This window comes from Lepidochelys olivacea (assembly GCF_965140295.1).
Source record: "Lepidochelys olivacea isolate rLepOli2 genome assembly, chromosome: 8".
NCBI classification, from domain to species: Eukaryota; Metazoa; Chordata; order Testudines; family Cheloniidae; genus Lepidochelys; species Lepidochelys olivacea.
The window spans coordinates 19,017,014-19,036,282 of record NC_140418.1 but is presented as its reverse complement, the minus strand read 5'-3'; the positions used below and the strand labels follow the sequence as shown (position 1 = coordinate 19,036,282).

General features: G+C 41.0%; 1 protein-coding gene across 2 annotated transcripts in view; it reads left to right on the top strand.

The window, feature by feature from the left end:
• Window positions 1-17,876, top strand: part of JAKMIP2 (janus kinase and microtubule interacting protein 2) — a 104,103-nt gene extending 86,227 nt beyond the window's left edge. The window contains exons 13-22 of one of the 2 annotated variants that reach the window (XM_084636660.1): window positions 44-142; window positions 2,465-2,563; window positions 3,182-3,235; window positions 4,390-4,455; window positions 5,265-5,333; window positions 6,453-6,530; window positions 7,748-7,951; window positions 8,914-8,979; window positions 10,691-10,763; window positions 16,903-17,876. In XM_084636660.1, the coding sequence (XP_084492786.1) occupies window positions 44-142; window positions 2,465-2,563; window positions 3,182-3,235; window positions 4,390-4,455; window positions 5,265-5,333; window positions 6,453-6,530; window positions 7,748-7,951; window positions 8,914-8,979; window positions 10,691-10,741 (786 nt within the window). In that variant the 3' untranslated portion in view covers window positions 10,742-10,763; window positions 16,903-17,876. The remainder of the gene's footprint in view (window positions 1-43; window positions 143-2,464; window positions 2,564-3,181; window positions 3,236-4,389; window positions 4,456-5,264; window positions 5,334-6,452; window positions 6,531-7,747; window positions 7,952-8,913; window positions 8,980-10,690; window positions 10,764-16,902) is intronic. The other variant, XM_084636661.1, reaches the window with a different exon arrangement.
• The last annotated feature ends 1,393 nt before the right edge of the window (window positions 17,877-19,269 follow it).

Sequence of the window (19,269 nt, the reverse complement as noted above, 5' to 3'; positions counted from 1 at the left end):
TTGAAATGGCAGCACAAACCATTAATTCAAATATTTCTACTAGATAGAAAAACTTGAGGCAGACAACAGCCGATTGCAACAGGAGCTGCAGGATGCCAGGGACCAGAATGAACTGCTGGAGTTCCGGAATCTAGAGCTTGAAGTAAGAAACTGCAGTTTCTCATTCTCGGATGAACTGTTTGAGAGGCAGCAGTGTCTGACTATCGTTAGAGCAGGGGACTGAGAGTCAGGAGACATAGGTTCTAGTCAGAGGTGACATATGGCAGGGGCATGCAGAGTCACATCCTCCCCCCACCCCACACAGATTTGCTGCTTGGCTTGTACTGAGCATGCTCACATGGACTGAGCGTGCTTAATAATATCTGCTAAAGCCAGTGCCCTCACTCTGACACCCCCCACAGCAATTGGAGGTATGGTTCTAGTCTTGTCTCTACTTCTGATTCACTGTGTAACTTCAGGCTTGTCACTTGACTTCTCTGTGTCTCAGTATCCCAATCTGTAAAATGAGGATAAGGAGATCCCCAGATAAAAGACATTATACAAATGCAAATTATTGTCATTAGTGTTTCATAGATAGTAGTGTCAAAACCAGGACAGTGCCTGTGATCAATAGAATCATAGAATATCAGGGTTGGAAGGGACCCCTGAAGGTCATCTAGTCCAACCCCATGAAATGTCTTGTTCTGTGCTGGTACAATGCCTAGCACAATGGGGTCCTGGTCCTTACCTGGCACTACTGCAATACAAATAATAACTAATACAACAACAACAGAGTCTGCAGGCAGAAAGTACCCAGACTAGCCAATCAAGTCCATGCTCTGCCATTTTAGAGGCACTATACCCCCCACTCAGGCCATCTCCACTTGCTGATCATCTCTTATTATGACTTTAACAAGAATCACCCAAGTTTATACACTTACTGAAGGGGATACTCTGACCATGGATAAGCCATGGAAGTTCAGGTTCAGTGTCACTCGTGGGAAGATGAGGAGGGTGACTCTGAGCCTATTCTGCCCTTTCTATTAGTGTGCCTGGATCTGGGTTTAGTTGTATTTACTCTGCTTTTGGAGTCTAAGAAAAATAATCCTGCCTTGCTTTGATTTTCCAGCCCCATCCCTGTTTTATTCTTCTGCTGTGGTTTTCAAGTAACATTTAGGGCTTCATTTGCTTACAAATCAGAGCTTATAGGTATCTCAATCCTTTCCTAACTCCCACAAAGAAGAGTTGTGACAGATCCTTTCTGATAAATCTTACAGACAGCCTCAGCTGTCAGCTGTGTTTCTGTTTGATATAAAACTAAATTGACAAATGGCTCAATTAAATGTCCCATAAACTAAAATACGTTTGCAAGTTAAATTTGGGGCCCACTCCACTCCCTCCTATGTATGATTGAAAGACTCATAGAAACCAGATAAGACATCTATATAAAATCTTTTTCCTCTTGGCCTGAGTCCCATAGAGCTGGACAAGTATTGCAAAATATGTTCAGTGAATAGTCATACAAATTATTAAATGGATCAATTTGTTGTGTTCATGCTTACTTTGAAATTACTTTCCACAAACATTATAGGGAATGAGTTTGCAGGGAGGAATATTTGCAGGAACAGCAAATTTTAACAAAGTAATGGAGTTTTAATGTGAGTATTCTCACCAGAAACCTGATTCTAGGGCTATGTCTACACAACAGCTGGGAGGGTTCTTCCCAACATGGGAAGACAGACATGCACTGGCTCTACTCAAACTCACTCACTAAAAATAGCAATACAGCCACTGCAGAATCGGGGGTGACTCAGGCCAGTCACCTGAGTACGTACCCAAGAGGTTCAGTGTGTTTGTACTTGGGCAGCTCACCCCAGCTGCTGTCTGGGCTACCGGGAAAACACTGCTGGTTTTAACACGCTAGCTTGAGCAGAGCTAGTGCATGTCTGTTTAGCCATGCTGGGAAGCGCCCTTCCAGCTGCAGTGTAAACATACCCTAAGAGTTCCACTCATCTAATCAGGGGATAGCAACATAGCCTGGGATCACATGTCCAACCAAATTAATCAGCACCGCTTGAATTTTGAATATTTTCAGAACCTATAGACCAAGAATTATTCACCACCATTATTTGGCAAATAATTTTGGATTACAAATAAATCTAATGAGATAATGAGCTGCTCCCAGGCAATTTGAAATCAGACAAAAGAGACAAAATCCATCAAATACATTATTTGCTGCCAAATATTTGCCTGGGACTGGAATCCCATACCACTTAGCACACTGCATTTTTTTCAGCCTTAGCTAAATTATAATGCAATTATTTTTTACTTTTTTATAAAAAGTAAAAAGCATTGACAAGGTAAAGCATTGACACACTGCAAGGCATGATAAACCAGACAGTGAATGTGTTATCTGATCACTCGATGCTCTACATAGCTTATTCATTCTAACACATTCTCCTGTGCATTTCCAATATGTTTAAAGGAAAGAGAAAGACGGTCCCCACCTTTTAATCTCCAAATCCACCCATTCTCAGATGGTGTAAGCGCTCTGCAGATCTACTGTATGAAGGAAGGTGTCAAGGTATGTTAACATTACTATAGGCAGAGCTTTCAGCTCCACCTTTAACTAAGGTTGCCCAGCATTTCCCATTATGAGACCCTGTTTTCTGTTGTTTATTACTTTGCCAAACTTTAACCATGTGGCCTGAGTATTAAGTAAGAGCTTGTCTACACAGACACATCCAGGAAAATTAATTAAAGATGTGACTTTGAAGTGGGTTAGTTAAACCACATTAAATCCCTCTGTGGATGCTATTATTCAGAATTAAAGTGTCCTTTAATTTAGTATGGTTTATCTTAATTCACTTAATTCTGAATGAGGGTGTTCACACAGGGGTTTTAACTAATCCATTTCAAAGTCACACTTTTCATCAATTTGGATTAGTTTTCCTGGATGTCCCCATGTAGACACACCCTAAGAGTTCAAGATGGCTCAGGGGGAATAGGATCCAGACCCATATTGGTAATCACTGGTTCAGAGTCAGCTGAAATCAGCAGTGTCTGAAAATCATTACTATCTCATGGCTGACTATTTGCTATTACAAAATGTTTTGTTGATCTTGGTCCTGTTCCCAGGGGCCAGATACCACCACCATGATTAAACATGCATCTGACACCTTTATGTTATTCTGTGTTGTAGGATGTCAGCATTCCAGACCTCATAAAGCAGTTAGACATCTTGGGTGACAACGGGGTAAGTCAGAGTCCTGGCTAGCTTTCCTGGTAGGCTGTAAAAGAAGAAAAGTATGACAGTATATTTACCGTAAGATTATGTGTTAAAGAGTCAGGTTATAAGGATCATTCTAATAAAGGGTCTTGTTAGTTAATTTCCAGAAGTTAAGGATTTGGGGGAGCTGGGGCATCTGGGTATTGGTAATTGGATATTGAGCCTTTAATCTCTGAGTCACCAAACTGAATATAGCTCCAGTCTAACTGTTATTGGTATTTGATAGTCATTTGGTAGCCTGTGTGAATTGAATTGGTGGTCTGAGCTGACCACATCTCAATTAGCCTTATGGTACCCCTACTGACAACTTCAGGAGACAGACCTGGAATTAAATGGGCAGGAATATACATTATCCCATGGACCCTGAGCCTGCCAGAACGTGGAGGAGGGTGTTTTCAAAGGGCTTTGTAAAGGAGGGTCACAGTGCTGCTGCCTATTTAGTCCCTGCCATATGGATAAACAGACGTCAATTCCCAGGACTGTCAAACTAGCCCCTTTTGACAGCACTAAATTCACTTTAAGAAACTGTATAGGAAATTCAAATGAAAGCAATATCAGTACCTACTCAGCTGTGGACCTCACTCATGCTGGTGTAAATCAGAAGTAAATCCACTAATTCCAACGAAGTTACACCAGTGTAAATTAACCAATGTAACTGAGGGGAGAATCAGCCCATCCTGTTTATAAGGAGTCTAGTTTTATTCTGCATTTCACATCACATATCTTTGGATTGGAATGTCCAGTCAGTCTGCACAGGTTAGCATTATGCAGAAAGGTAAGAGTCGTCACCTTTCCCAAGGTAGGATAGAATTTTCAAAGGGTCCTTAGGGAGCTAGACACCCAGCTCCTATTGAATTTACATGGGATTTAGACACCTCACTTGGTCAGGTTCCTTTGAAGAGCCTAGCTATAAATAACCAATAGTCTGTATACTCTGTATTTATTGACACCTGTTAATGTGTTTGTTTGTTTGTGTAATGCTCCGTGCAATACACGACAGAGTTCCATGCAAACTGTGGAAAGTGAGAACAGAATGTGGATTTTCTTCTAACAATATAAATATGCTTTTAGAAAACTGCTATCCCTTCCTTAGCTTGGTTTTCTTCTTTTTCACTTTACAGAATTTAAGAAATGAAGAGCAAGTGGCTATAATTCAAGCTAGCACTGTGTTATCCTTGGCAGAAAAGGTACAATTTCTGTGGTGCTTGTCTCTCAAGTGTATGCACTATTTAAGGCCTATTCTACAGTAAAAAAGGCTTGCTGGAATACTTTTGCTGGCATAGCTTATACTGTTTCCCCAAAGCCAATAAGCTGCCCAACAAATGCACTTTATTGCGGGTATAATTGCATCCACACTAGAAAAGGTGCCTGTATAGAACTGGTATAAAAGAATCATACCCTCACTGACATTACCATACCTGAAGAAGTTTCTAGTCTATCTCTATCCTAAGCTATGAATTTAGATCTGTAACAAATGCAGCTTCCACACTAAATGTAAGTAGTGACTGTAAACTTTATAGAGGAAAGTTATGCAAAGCCATCAACCATATATGGTCAAACTAGCAATGGACTGGAAGGCTGGGATTCTCTAAGCCACCTAAGGAATATAGACACACAATTCCCATTGAAGTAAATAGGAACTGTGTGTCAAAACCTCCTACTTGGTTCTGAAAAATCTCATCTGAAATATTTCTGTTTAAACTGATTTGTTTTTGCAGCTCAGATAAAAGGGGTGACAAAGGAGAGAGTGGCATAATTCGAGCATAGCCAGCTCTATGCCACTCAGGGGTTCCCCCTATGCCTATGGAATTTCCAAGTAGCTGTCAAAGCCATCTGTAAAGCTATTTTGTGCCACACCCTTAGTAAGGGGCTCTGGCCTTCTGGTTACTGAAGTCAGGCAAAATGGAGGGGAAGCATTTTGGCGGGGTCCTGTTTGTCACTGGGCACTTTAGTTGCAAGTGCTGTGGGTTACAGCTCTGTGTTTTGCACCCTCTAGTGGATCCAGCAGATTGAAGGTGCTGAAGCAGCTCTACACCAGAAGATGATGGAACTGGAAAGTGACATGGTAGGCAAACATTTTTGATATGTATCTATAACAAACCACTGAATATTTCAAAATATTTGATGTCTCAGAGAGTCAGAAAAAATAATCTTTTAGCAAATAAAATGAATTATATCTTCTTGATCACCGGTGAATCCATAACATTGTTATTAGTTTTCTTTGCATTTAATAATTGTGAGAGCGTGAAGTGGGATTTTTCATGATTAAATGCTATCAATGTTCATCTCTGATCCTGTCTTTTTTTCACCTTTACATGGTGCTAATTGGATATTATTATGGATATAGGGCCCAGAGTTTGCTGGGTGCTTTTCAGGCAGGCAAATAGTCATGATTCTTGCCTCACAGCGTTTACAGACAAATACATGGCATGTATCAACTGGCACTGAGAAATTTAAGTAGAAAAAAAACCCTGAATTGTAACACTATGTTGTTTAAACACACTTTAAATCAAGGGTTATTAATTGTTTTTTGCAAAGGTCCAAATTTCTTGGTCAAGGTATAGACAAGGTCCAGACCCTAGAGAAAATAATACATAATAAATAAATAATAATAATAATAAGTAAATAAAAAGATTTTGAGGTATGTTCAAAAGCATCTGGTGACCCAGATTTGGCCCACGGTTTGCCTCTTGACTACTCCTGCTTTAAATCCTTAATATTTTAAAGGCAAGGAGTTCATAGCTGAATTGTGCTTAGTATAACTACAGCAAGGTCAGGATTTGGCTTCTCTCTTAGTCTCCTTAACTGGAGGAAGTAATATACCTAAAAGATGAACAAGTTTACATGGACTGTAAAGTAATCATAATGGTTCAAATTGTGCTCTTAGTAACACTGGTCTAATTCTGAGCAATTCCACAGAAGACAACAAAGTCATTCTGGAGTTACTCCAGTATATACCAGAGCACATTTCTACTCTATTACCTTACCAAAGCAAACATAATTGTTTTTCCTTCAGACTTTGCTAGATAGTAATCTGATATTAACAACCATGCAAAGTCTCCATTACTGACAGATCTCATAAATTCTTGCTCCCATCAGACATCTGTGGTTGATCAAATAATACTTTCCATGGCATGTCAACTAACAAATTCATTTTTTCTGTCAAAATTATTGTTCATTGTAGGAGCAGTTTTGCAAAATAAAAGGTTATTTGGAGGAAGAATTAGACTACAGGAAGCAAGCTCTTGACCAGGCATACATGGTATGTACAAGGAAAATGCTACAGCACACGCCATAACACGACACAGATTCTGGGGGGAGAGAGGGTTTTGCACATCCTTCCTAACTTTTTCATATCTGCCTTTCTCCATGCTGCTAAACCACCACCTTGCAGTCTGCACAGCCTCAACATGGTACTTGACCTCTTCACATCATGAGAAGCCGGATACTCTAAAGTAGAAACTCTTCCTAGTTAACAGTAGATGTCCTTCATTAGAGTCACCTTGCCCAGTTGGAGTCTTGCAGACAACCAGAACTAGACATGTGCAGGAATATTTAAATATCTCCTTTAGTGAAAGTCAGAGTGCAGGGGTGGCCAAACTGCGGCTCGCGAGCCACATGCAGCTCTTTTACAGTTAAAATGTGGTTCGCGTAGCCCCCTACGTCCCCATTCTCCATCTACCAGACTGGGCGGGAGCTCGGGATCGCTGCCTTGCAGTGGGATGGTGGGGTAGGGGAAGGGGGGTCTCAGGGCTTCAGCAGGAGCAGGGCTGAAGCCCTGAGCCCTGGCAGGTGCACCTAGGTCTCGGACTTCTGACGATTGTCATATGCAGCTTGGAGGGTCAATAAGTTTAGCCACCCCTGTCATAGTGAGAAGATAGTATACCAAATTGCAACCGATTTTATTGGAAAATACCAGCCCAGCAAAATCTGTTGTATACAGGGTTTATACCTGCTGAGTGCAGCTTTGAAGTGTTTCATGTATAAGAGGAAAGGATAAAGTGATGAGCTACCCAACCCTGCATTAATGAACATGTTCATGTATTAGCCAGACTGAGACTCAAGAGAGAAATCTGTATCCTGGCTGTATGCTGATCTTTCACCCTTATTCCTTTCTAACAGAGATGGTCAAAACAATTCAAAATGTAAATGTCAATGAAATTTTGCTCAGTATTTTGATTTGTGATTTTAGACAAAACTGGTGAAAATGCTCATGAAAATTCCATCCCAGTTTTGACCAGCACCATAGCGGTTTGAAACATTTCACAATTATGGATTTCAATGAAAACATTCAATGGACATTTTTTGCCAAAACATGGAAACATTTTTGACCAGCTCTGCTTTTTAATCTTGCACACACGTATACCTAGGAAGCTTCTTGTATGTATGTAGACGCCTGAATCTATGACCAGAAAAAATCCCAGCTACATTTAGTACAATGTCCCATCTCTAACCAACTTTTGGTGTTCCATCAACTAGAGAATCCAGGAGCTTGAAGCTACCTTGTACAATGCTTTGCAGCAAGAAACGGTGATAAAGTTTGGGGAACTGCTAAGTGAAAAGCAACAGGAGGAGCTGAGGACAGCTGTAGAAAAGTTAAGACGGCAGATGCTGAGGAAAAGCAGAGAATACGACTGCCAGATTCTTCAAGAGAGGATGGAGCTGCTACAGCAGGCACATCAGGTAGTGCACAAGGACCAAGATCTTAGAACAAATACATCCATATTGTTTTGCTGTGTAAGAATTCAGATTATGGTCTAATGTTTCTCCCTAGTTTATGAGAGATCCTGGTTCAGTTGGCCTGGTTTTCACTGCTGAGGTGTCTAGGGCATATAAATACCTGCGCTATGCATGCAAATGCAGGTTTCACTATCTTCTTTATGGAGGCTGTGGGAATATTTTGCCTCTTAAAGTTCAAAACCTAACAACTCTCTCTTCCGATTTACTGTTTCATGAATCTAGCCTCATAGCACAAATCTCAAACATAAGTTATTGGGCTCAGTGCAGGAGTGACTGGATGAAATTTTCTGTTATGAAGGTCAGACTGATGATCTAATGGCCCCTTCTGGCCTTAAAATCAAAAGTGATTTTAAAGAGTACCCTACGATAAGTAACAGTATCAGTGTCAGCTATGAACAGTGCACAGATAAGACCGACTTGCATAAATGCTGGAACTAGGGGTCACACTCCCTGGTTGAAGTGGTTTCCATTATATACGGGGGTTACAGTTTGGTTCAATGGTTCTCAGTCCCCCCACAATAAAAATTGTTCCAGCACTTTGATGACATTCTTCAAATAGGTGATGAATGGGATTTTCTTTCTAATCTCATCTGTTCCTCCGCTCCCAAAGTGGGCAGTTGCTAATTAATCTCTCTGGGACATAATCATTGCATTTAACGCCTTTCATTTTCAGAGATCAGTGTGCACTGATGTGGGCATGGCAAATCAAGGGGTGGCAGAGGAGGAATAGTGGTGACAAAGGATTTTATGCCAATGCAGAACTGGCTGGATTTCTTAGTTGTTCATTTCCAGGATCTTTAAAATTTGCCCCAGCTGGGTGATTTGTTCAGCTGAGCAAAACAGTTAACATTTTCTCGTCTGTGCATTCAGAGTCTGGAGTTGGTTTGTTTGCTTTTTATTTCTAGAGGATCCGAGATTTAGAAGATAAAACTGATGTCCAGAAGAGACAGATCAAGGACCTAGAGGAAAAGGTTGGTTGTTTTACAGATTTTAAAAGAATCAGATCAGCTTTATTGGGTCTGAGACAATTATTTTAGACTAAAAATCATAAAAGTATTTGCTGACCTAACTGAACTATGTTAGTGTCTCTCTTTCCACTTCATTTTCTTTCCATTTTATGTCTTTCATTATATCTAGACAATCTCAGATCTGTTTTTCCCCTTCCTGCAAACTCTCTATTCCCTTTAGGAAACAATATTTTTCTATAAAATTATAAACATCTTATTTAAAATATGATTATGTAGCAAATTATGTTGAGGCAAATGCTGAGGTCCTTACTCAGTCATTACCCAAGACTCTTTATATGCAGGCAAAACTCCCGTTGAAACCAAGGTGAGTTTTGCCAACATTAAGAATTGAATGAAACTGAGTTAAGATTTCCAGATTGTGCCCCTCAGTCATACAAGTTTAGGGCCAGATTCTGATACCATTACCCATGTTGAAACCAGTGGGGACTAGAGTAAGATACAACACAATGTGACTAAGGGTACCAGAATCCTGCCCCATTACTGAACTGTGACATCAAAAGAAACTGAAGATTTTTTGCTTATTGACTTTGTTTATACATTCCTGAAGTGAAATGCAATGGGCCTAATCACAGGTTCACTGCAGTCAAAGCAACTGAGACCCAAAATGCAGTAGGCAGCCAACTAATTCAAAAGTTGCTAAACGGCTAGAAGATAATCCCACCTCCTGTGCCTGATGATTAAATAAAGTCTTTTGTGGATCTGAATGCTCATTTTTGCCTTCACAACTTCCTTTAAACTATGTCTAAAGGAACATGACCAATTTACTTAACAAGCAAAACAAAGCATAATAAAGAAAAAATCTCAGGGGCATTGAAACTGTGACAGTAGCCAGTTCTTCACCAAAAAACATCTAGTCTAACAGTAATCCGATTAATAATGGAATAAACATATATTTTAACCCCTTAGCTACACACATTCTTCTTTTTCCACTTTGCTGCCAAAGTTTCAGTGATGTTCAATAGAAATCAAGGGCATGTGCAAGAGTATATAATACATTCACAAGCAGAAAATGGATCAAAAATTGGGAGTGTATTACGTTGTAACCTTTTATTTAAAAAACAAAACAAAATTTGTGACATGGTTCAATGGAGAACTGTGATGGAAGACATTGGATGGCCACATTTTCAAACCACAAAAATTCTCCTCCCACTAGAAGAGCAAGGATCATGATGGAAGAGATCCAAGAGTCAGTTATTAATAGTTCAGTATGAGGGACATGTCTGATTAAGGTCAGTGTTACATCATGTATCCATGATCTTTGCATGTTTACTAGTATGGATAGTGGGCACCATTTTAGAAACCAGATGCCAGATGCTCAGTTGGTATAAATCAGCACCAGTTTGTGACTTCAGCGACTCTACATTGATTTACACCAGCAGAAGATCTGGCCCAGTGTTACCATGTGGTGTTGGATGCATTCATTTTGATGATGAGTTAAAAAAAAATGATACAGTCTAGTTTTTTCACACCAGGAAGAGGGGTTGGTATTTGCAGACACAACTGGAAAACATGTTTTCTGTATGCGTAATTATTTCAGGTCTCATGCTAAACTGAGTTTATCATTGTCATATGAATTGCAAAGAGAATTAGCTCTGACCCGTAAGACAGTACAGCAAGATTTTTTTTTTACATAATCTTCTTTTTTCTTCTGCAGTTTCTGTTTCTATTCTTGTTCTTCTCTCTTGCCTTTATTCTTTGGCCTTGATGTCAATGTGCCTCTTGGAAAGGTAAGGCCGCTTCACAAATTTCCATGAAACTAGTGTTTGTCCCATAGATTCTTATGAAATGAAGGCCACATCCTCAGTTGGTATAAGTTGATCTGGTTACACTGACTTCAGTGGTGTTATGTCAGTTTACACTAGCTGAGGGTCTGCCTTGAGTTTTTAAACTTAACGGTCTCCAGATCACAGAAGGAAGGATGGCAGTCTTGTGCTTAAGGTACAAGACTATCAACCAGCTATCATGTTTGGTTGCTCTCCATGTCTTTGTTGCCTCCAGACTGGATTACTGCAATGCACTGTTCAGGACACCACCTGAAGAAATTCAAAGTGGGGCTGCACAGGGAACATATTTCACCAGTTCCCCATTTCGCACTGCCTTACATAGTTCATTTCAGGTGCAATTCAAGATAAGATAACTTATAAGCCCTTTATGCCTTGAATCCTGTGTGTCTGAGAAAAGCCTCTCTCAACCTCTGTGTAGCTGAGAGAAGCCTCACGCTCAGCCCTAGCAGCTGAGATCAACTGAGAAGCTCAAGAGAATAGTCCTGTTCCTGCAATTCCTTGCTCATGTGAGGAGTGCTAACTCACACAAGGAGCCACATTGACTGGGATTCCCTTTCCACTGACCAGGCAGAACCCAAATTGGGTGATCTTCAGGGCACATCCCAATCCACAGTATGTTTTTTGATAGGTCTATACCCCTGGCTCTTCCAAACAGTTCCAAATAGACTGTCCCATTTTGGAGTTACCAACATTTTAAATATATTTCCTGGCTCTAGCAAACAGTTTTTTAGGGGATTGCATTGTGGTATCCCAGCCACAGACTAGAAGTTCCTGACACAGGACTTCTGAAAGATGACCCAGCACAGCAGCTGGGACATGTTTTGAGGTTATTCACAGTCAAGCTGGAAGGGCATGTCGAGTGGGGTCCCTCAGGGATCAGTTCTGGGTCCGGTTGTGTTCAATATCTTCATCAATGACTTAGATAATAGTATAGAGAGTACACTTATAAAGTTTGCAGACGATACCAAGCTGGGAGGGGTTGCAAGTGCTTTGGAGGATAGGATTAAAATTCAAAATGATCTGGATAAACTGGAGAAATGGTCTAAAGTAAACAGGATGAAATTCAATAAGGACAAATACAAAGTACTCCACTAAGAAGGAACAATCAGTTGCACACATGCAAAACGGGAAAATGACTCCCTAGGAAGGAGTGCTGTGGAAAGGGATCCGGGAATCATTGTGAATCATAAGCTAAATATGAGTCAACAGTGTAACACTATTGCAAAAAAAAGCAAATATTCTGGGATGCATTAGCAAGAGTGATGTAAGCAAGACAGGAGAAGTAATTCTTCTGCTCTACTCTGCGCTAATTAGGCCTCAACTGGAGTATTATGTCCAGTTCTGGGCACCACATTTCAGAAAAGATGTGGACAAATTGGAGAAAGTCCAGGGATGAGCAACAAAAATTATTAAAAGGTCTAGAAAACATGACCTATGAGGGAAGATTGAAAAAATTGGGTTTGTTTAGTCTGGAGAAGAAAAGACTAAGGGAACATGATAACAGTTTTCAAGTACATACAAGGTTGTTACAAAGAAGATGGAGAAAAATTATTCTTGTTAACCTCTGAGGATAGGGCAAGAAGCAATGGGCTTAAATTGCAGCAAAGGTGGTTTAGGTTGAACATTAGGAAAAACTTCCTAACTGTCAGGGTAGTTAAGCACTGGAATAAATTGCCCAGGGAGGTTGTGGAGTCTCTGTCACTGGAGATTTTTAAGAGCAAGTTAGACCCTGGGGGTACACAGCGGTCTTCTAGGGGATACATCAGCTCAGCTAGATATTTGCCTAGTTTTACAACAGGCTACATAAAAAGCACTAGCGAAGTCAGTACAAACTAAAATTTCATACTGACAATGGCTCGTTTATACTGCTCTGTATACTAACTATACACTGAAATGTAAGTACAATATTTATATTCAATTGATTTATTTTATAATTATATGGTAAAAATTAGACAGTAATCATTTTTTTCAGTAGTAGTGTGCAGTGACACTTTTGTATTTTTATGTTTGAGTTTGTAAGCAAGTAGTTTTTAAGTGAGGTGAAACTTGGCTGTACACATGATAAATCAGACTCCTGAAAGGGGTATAGTAGTCTGGAAAGGTTGAGAGCCACTGGTCTAGATAATACTTAGTCCTGCCTTAAGTGCAGGCAACTGGACTAGATGACCTCTCTAGGTCCCTTCCAATCCTACGATTCTTTTTGTCCTCAGAACTTGCACCTGCATTTTCTGCTCCTCTGGGCACAATTCACTTCAGCTATGGATACAAATCTCAGTATTTGCACCTCCAGATACACCATTCATAGAATATCACAGTTGGAAGGGACTTCAGGAGGTCATCTAGTCCAACCCCCTGCTCAAAGCAGGACTAATCCCCAATTTTTGTCCTAGATCCCTAAATGGCCCCCTCAAGGATTGAACTCACAACCCTGGGTTTAGCAGGCCAATGCTCAAACCACTGAGCTATCCCTCCCCCCATTGTGGGATTAAAGCAGGAGTTAGAGACACTAGCACTCTAATTTTACCAATGCAAATTGCACCCAGGAGAAAGAAAACTTGGTATTAGTTTTTGCAAATGTACCACATAAAGTCTACTTCAGGGGCTCAGTTCAGGTAACTGTGTTTATAAATGTGTCCCTGAGAGTACATAGCTATGATCAACTTTTTCTCCCTTTCTATTCTGTACACAATATGCCTTGACACTGTAGAGACTTGCAGTGTGGTGCACCTAATTGCATTTTGCACCAGTATTAGCCCTGATCAGGAAATGTACTTTGTGTCAGCAACATTTTCAATAAAAATCAAAAAGTTTTCATTTGCACTGAAATTTTTGTTCAAAAGTTTTCAGGTTTTTGAAGAAAAAAAATCCAAAAATGTTAAGCCAAAATGTTTCATTTTTTCAACAAAACTCCCCAAATGTCATCAAAATGGCTGACAGAAATTTCAACATTGACCCCAAAAAAGCCATTTTTTCATTGAAAAAACATGAAGAGCTGGTTGAAAATTTTCATTTCAATTAGCACAGGAAAATTCCAGGTCCCAGCTTAGACTGGTTCATGAATATTTGATGAGAATTTATGCATATTATTAGAGTGCCAGAGAGGAAGGAAAGGGGGATTTTCAGGTACAGAAATAAGACGGAAAAGCCACAGAATTAGAGTTTCAGAGAAGGGCTTTTCGGGAGCCATAGGTGTAAGCCAGCATCTTTAGAAATACACATTCCCTAAATTAGAAAACTGCCTACAGTTTCTAAATGAGATTCCTGACTCCTTATTGTCTGAGAGCCTGTGGAAATATTTTAAACATGCCCTTTAACACTGAGTGGCTGCCTGCCAGAAGAAACTCTTCAGGGAGAATTTGTATGCCTGGGTTACATGGTGACTTTCAAATTACAGTCTCCTAATTATTTCCAAAACATACTGAAAGTCAGTCCGAATTCCTGCTCCCAGACGTGCCACCTCCTCCCTCTGCTTTAGAGCAGGAGATGAAAGCACAGTCACATGGGAAGAAAAAATCAGAAGCAAAGCTGAGTATATTGTAACCACCATATTCGGTAATTGCCAGAGTGACCTATTTGGAGAGCTTGTCCATCCAGGTAATGTCTGGCTAGAGAAAGCTGATGAGGGTGCTTCAGGTTGGAGCTCCTCATTAACAGACCAGTAAAGACCATGCAGAAGATTATCATTTCTGTTCATTTGCACACAGTCGTCCTTTAACCTTTAAGTGACCCATCTCAGATTTCTAGGACATAATGGAATGTCTGCTAGACTCAGGCTTGAATTCTCAGCTGTACTGAACTCACAGAGCCAGGGGACAGTCAAGGGTGACTCTAAACCATTTTTATGCTTCCCCCAATCTAATGGATTGGCTGGAATTATAGTAGGCACCCAGTGTAAATCAGAGCAGCGTTAAGGCCAATCTAATTTATAGTGGCTGGAACAATTACCTAGGAACCATTCCACTGGATCAGGATCCACCCACCTCTATCCCAACACATCTCTTCCCATACCCTTTAACTGATTTTACAACAAGGCCAAATTCAGCTCTTATTTACACTGGTGTAAATCAACAGTAACTTTATTGAGATAATCAGAGTTACTCGATGTATAACACCAGTGTAACTACAGCAGAATTTTGCCCAGTGGAGTTACTCCTGATTTACAAGGCTGCGATATGAGAATCAGGCTTACATTTCCCTGCCTTAGGGAACCATAAAAGTCTAGGTAGTCATTCAGGCCCAGATGCTCAAAGGTACGTGCTAGATTGTCTAATATGATTAGATATCTATGCTCACGTCTTCCTTCTGTTGCTCCTCTCTGTGCCTGAGTGTAGTTACAGGAGCTATGTCTAGCTGGCAGAATCTGGCATTTCTAAGCTATCCTGTCAGATAGCTGAAGTTCCATCCAAAGAAGAGACTCGTTCATTTGTTGTTTTTCATGCAGAAAATTAGGATCTCAGACCCATGCCCTGCCTGCCTGCCTTCCTATGAGCAAGGAGGGGGATTTAGATCAGCGGGAAGGCGGGCAAAGTGAATTTTACAGCTAAATCTGTGTAGAGAACAGAAAATCTGCCATGACAATGGAAAAATTACAAAAGTACACAGGGATATAAATGCAGAACATAATGAAAAGGCATCTTCCAATTCTGTCTAAATCCCACGGGTGCAATTTGCACCAACTCATCTACCTCCCCCACCCTGATGTGCTCATTCCTTTCTGCAAGCAGGGGAGGTAGCACATGAACATTTTGGGAGAGGTATAGGTAGCCTTGAGAGAGGCATTGCCAAACAACTCTGCATTAGCATCGGATGGTAGCATCTCTATAGTTCAGTCTAGCATACTATTTAACAGCTGGTTTTCAAAGTGCTCTAACATCCACGTGCACATCCAGATTGCCTTGAAATTTGTATTGCCTCATCGGGGCTTAGGGTAGGGTTAGTGGTGCAAATTTGGGGTCATTTGAGTAAGGAGTCCCAAAGTAGTGTCCTAAAAAAAAGTCATATGACATCAACATTCTATGGTTCTTATAATTTGGTGGGGGAAGCACAGGAAGCAAATGGATCAGTGTCTTTGCCAATTGCCATAGTACTCCTGGATGCCAGTTTTCTTAGATGCTGTAATTTTTAGACTTTAAATAGATCCATTTGTAAATCTTCCTTGAAGTGTAGCTGGAGACCCATTTTATGTTCAAAAAGAGTACTTTTTCCATACCTCTCTTTACAGTTTATCCTCTCCTCTTCCCTTAAGCAGCTGGGGGCATACAGCGCTGAAATTTCAGATGACGATTCATGGCCTCCTAGGGTCAGTACAGCTATCACAGCTGTTGCTTTCAGGAACGATGGAGACAGGGTTACAAAGGAAGTAAATAAAGTGCTTGAATGGGTGAAAAACTGTAGAATCCATTTGTGCAAAACTCTCAGGAGTCTGTTGATATGAGATTCCCCTAGTTGAGAGGGTTTGGGAGGAAAAGATGTGTATGTGCAAGGACATTCGGTTTGCCTGGATTTTGCACCCTGTGAATTTGTTTCAGAATTTAAATAGACCTGAAACCCCAAAGCAAAACTCAGAAGAAAAATGCCAAGTTTTTCCTGGTTTAAGCAAAGCCCATAATCCTTCCCCATCAGTAATAAGCAGGGTGGATGGACTCAAAACTCAGCCCCAAACTTGGTCCTGGTTCATCCAAAACACAGTCCAAGTTCACTTCAAAGTTTCATGAACAAAGGGCTTGGGGCTTGTCCTTTAACCAAGACAGTTCCATCTGCTTTCATTTCTCTCTCCTTGTAGAAGTTTTAGACAGCTCTGGTAGAGTGGCCTGGCTAAAGCCCTACTCCACTGAAATCAATTGCAACATTCCCATTGACTTCTAGGGTGTAGAATTTGGGTTCTAAATCCTTGGCCTGTGGTAGCAGAGGGATATAGCTTGCTGTGTTGAGGAATACCATGTGTTAGATTCCTGACTAAATCCTTTCCAGCAATGGAAAATCTCCAAAACCCTGTGCGTGGGTGGGAGGGAGGGAGTGATGGACAGATAGATGCAATCTCTCCATTTAGCTAATACAGATGTTTTTCTTTTCTATTTTGTAGAGTGCCAGACTACACAGATAAGTCCTTAGAAAGGCAAATGCTTCCAAACCTATGAAGAAGAGAACATTGTTTACACCGATTTAAAAATACAACCTGTAGCCAAGACTACAACCACCATGTATTTTAAAGCCATTATTCAAGATTTGTTACTTGACAGTTCCTGTCTAAAGCTACAATATATGCTGCATTTAATGAAGTTCTATATGTCAAACTAAGAAAAAAGAGAGGGGGGAGAAACAAACTGTGAACATATTAAAAAAATTTTAAACAGAATCAGCAGATGAAGTACAAATGGGCATTGGGCATGGAACCAAAGTTACAACAGAACAATCTATCCCTGCTGTGCAGGGGGATATTAAATGTAACAATGACACCCCATGGAAAATAAATCAATATTAAAGGGACAGAGCAGGAGAAATGCTTTTGAAAACTGTGAGGGGATACTGACAATAAAATATTCAATTTGAATCATCCGGCTTCCTTACAACAGGGACTCTCTTTCTCTTTTTGGTTTAAACTCAGGAACAGTGACAGCTGCAATGTGAACAAAAAGAAAAACATACTCTGTTTTGTTTCATGATGGGCGGAACTGGGCGTCATGTCGTGCGTGGTGGGGATGTTAACATACCACCAGCAAGCAGGGCAGACGAAGGGAAGAATGTGGGTGATGGACCTGATGAGGATTTCTGACAATGCTGTAGCCTTATCTTTCTTATTGATCGCTCCATAAAGAACAGCACGTACATTGTTAGATACTTTTCATACATTTTAAAGACTGACACACTGAAGAAACGACCACACTTGATTTCACAATTACTCCCAACGTGTCTAGGATCACTGGAATGGGGCTGAAGAAAGAAATAATGTGTCGGGGGGAGGGGGAGAGGGAAGAATGCCTATGTTATCTGATCCCATAGAACACTGATTTCCAAGCTTGTCTAAAATTGTATGCTAATGAACGTGTGAAACAGTTACGAATATTTCGGTTTTGTTTGTCAAAGTGATTTTGTCAGCGGGCTTCCTGACAAATGGTGCATGAACCAAAAATAGGTAATAGTTGGGCAAAAGCATCTTTACTAGGCACAGGACAAATGTATCACTTGTCATTTGTCACAATTAAGGACCGGTAGAAGTAGTTTGCCTTTCAATGCAACACTTATCTCCCTGTTACAATGCACAGGACCTGATCTTACTACCCTTAGGGAATGTCTACACTGCACGCTCTTTACAGCGGTGTGCAGTGAACATACATGACCGCATGCGCCCCGGTGCAGGGTCAATAGCAGTGTAAGTGAGGCATTGCTTAGGCGAGTAAAGATATGCCAGAACTTTAGCGTACACACCCTACAAGGATCTCTACACACCCAGGCAGTGTCTCCCCATTTACACTCCTATTTTTAGCACTGTAGTGTCCTGCTGCCATCCTGCTGCAGAGTCTTTCCCTGCTGCAGGCAGGAAAGGCTCCGTCAGGGGAGAGGCAGTGGGAACAGGCTCCTGCAGCTCCCTGTGGTGAGGAGAAGCTCTGACAGCAGAGAGCTATTGGAGCCTTTCCCCACCCCAGAGAAAGACTCCAGCAGCGAGGGAAGGCTCATGCAGGAGGAGGCATCAGGCTAGCTAACTGTAGTGTGGATGCAGTCTGCTTTTCACTGAGGCATGTCACTACATGCCCCAGTGAGTGTGCCGTGTAGACATATCTGCTTACCTGAATAAGGCTCTTACTCACACATGTAGTCCTATTCATTTGGCCAAAGCTTGAGAAGTGCTGAACACCTGCAACTCACAGGGAGAGTTAAATTCACCCCTTTCGGGGGTGGGGGGGGAGAAAGGCAGCATTATCTAATGGCTGCGGCACGGGAGTGGGAATCAGAAAATCTGAGTTCTATTCCCCACTCTACCACTGACCTGCAATATGACTTGGACAACTAATGCCATGCCTCTGTTTCCATTCCCCTTCGTTTATCTTGTCTATCTCAGTTGGAAGGAATATCTCTTACGATGTTTTTGTCTAGTGCCAACATAGTAGGGCCATGATCTTGGCTGGGGACTCCACATGCTACTGTAATACAAAAAAATAGTAAGGACCAGCACACAATCTGTGCATTACTTAAGCCCTCAAAATAGGTCTTAAATTGGACTTAAATAATATTTACTTCTTATACAATGCTTTGCATCAGTAGATCTCTAAGTACTTTTCAATGGAGGTGAGTATCATTATCATCCCCCTTTTAGAAATGGGGAAACTGAGGCACAGATAGGGTGACTTGCCCCAGGTCATCCAGCTGGCCAGTAGCAGATTTGGGAAGTCCAGAGTCCCAGTCAAGTGTTCTATCCACTTCGCCACGTTGCACAGGTCTTGTGGGCTTCTGC